This window comes from Belonocnema kinseyi, chromosome 1 (assembly GCF_010883055.1).
Source record: "Belonocnema kinseyi isolate 2016_QV_RU_SX_M_011 chromosome 1, B_treatae_v1, whole genome shotgun sequence".
Lineage (NCBI taxonomy): Eukaryota > Metazoa > Arthropoda > Insecta > Hymenoptera > Cynipidae > Belonocnema > Belonocnema kinseyi.
This window is the reverse complement of record NC_046657.1, coordinates 99,114,913-99,116,428: the sequence shown is the minus strand read 5'-3', so window position 1 is coordinate 99,116,428 and position 1,516 is coordinate 99,114,913. Positions and strand designations below refer to the sequence as shown.

The following is a 1,516-nucleotide window of genomic DNA, read 5'->3' as shown; positions in this document are numbered from 1 at the left end:
GACAGCGCCATACCTCTCAAGGATGTAAGATAAATAACCCATGTTGTCCAAAACGTTGTTGACTTGTTAATTGTAAAAATGATTTGATGAAACAAATCAAACAAATCAAACAAATCAAATGAAAAGGGCATACTCGATGGAATTTACCGAATAAAAAATAATTAAATTATTATACCTGTTTTTAATTACAGTAGAAACCCCATTCAAGTTGCTTACAATATTAACTATGAAAAAATTATGTCCATTAAATCTAACTTTATATTCAGGAAAATTCAGGAAAAATTGTTAACTTGAAATCACATAAACATCCTGAAGCCCATAAGCAATTAATTGAAGATGAGTGTAAGGAATTACATGCGAAAGGAGTTATAAGACCCTCAGGCTCACCTTTCAATTCACACCTCTGGGTCGGTTCTAGGTTACTTCGTTGGAGATTACGTCTTGAAAAATATAAGCACGAAATACAATATGTTACGGGCAAAGAAAATAAAGCCGCCGATTGTTTATGAAGACTATTTTCAATTCACGAGAATGACCTACTTCAAGAAGCATTGAAAAACATTGACTTAGAAACAATAGAAGAAGAACTCCCAGACATTGACGTATTTGACATCTCTGAAAATCGTGATTTAAATACGCCAGTACCAACCACTTCTGGAAATCATGATTTCGACACATCAGTTTCAAAAAAAGCAGTAATCATGAACGACGTCATATTAACAGAAGAAAATAGAATTAAATTACCGCACAGAAGGATGAGAGAACCTTCAATAGAAATTGATGGAGAACAAGAACAATATAGAAAACCCCAAGAAGGTGGAAATACAACAGAAGAAGATCAATTTTTTGAAAAATTCTGTGAATGGAAAGAAAACCCTGTGACAAACGATAGAGTAAAAATAAAATCAAATGCTGAAGGTAAGATATGGAAACAAATACTACAAACAAATATGCATGAGTATAATGAAGAGAATTGGTTGCGTTATCTAGGATGGTTGGTAGAAGAATTTAAAGACAAAAAATTAACTATAGTAAGGTTAATTTTTGGTGATCCTACCTACACACTTTTAGAAAAAGAAATTCTTTTGGAAATGATCCAGTATTTATCCAACCAGTACCCAGATACTGGATTTCATGTATGTTTCAATAAAACTAGAGAACTTACCAAATAAGAGCGCAAAACAATTAATAAGGAAGCTCATGCTAATCATCTTCGTGAAAAGAATACAATTCAACGAGCGCGAAAGATAGGCAAATGGAAAGGTATGGATGAAGATATAAAAAATACGTAAAAACCTGTCCTATTTGTCAACTCCAAAAAACAACTAGAATCACTAATCAAGCCCAAGCTATTATTCCAGACACACCAAAACAACATAATAAGAAAATTGCGTTAGATGTCTTTGGCCCACTACCTGAAACAAAAACACGCAATAAATATATTCTAAGCTTACAATGCAGATTGACTAGATACACAATTCTAGTTCCAATGAAAAATGAAACATCTGAATCAGTA

The 1,516-nt window shown here is 32.7% G+C and overlaps 1 protein-coding gene across 1 annotated transcript in view; it reads left to right on the top strand.

Moving 5' to 3' along the window:
• LOC117179080 (luciferin 4-monooxygenase-like) overlaps window positions 1-1,516 on the top strand; it is an 11,565-nt gene that overhangs the window by 8,036 nt on the left and 2,013 nt on the right. Inside the window, exons 2-3 of the mRNA XM_033370728.1 lie at window positions 571-918; window positions 991-1,136. Of these exons, the coding sequence (XP_033226619.1) occupies window positions 571-918; window positions 991-1,136 (494 nt within the window). The remainder of the gene's footprint in view (window positions 1-570; window positions 919-990; window positions 1,137-1,516) is intronic.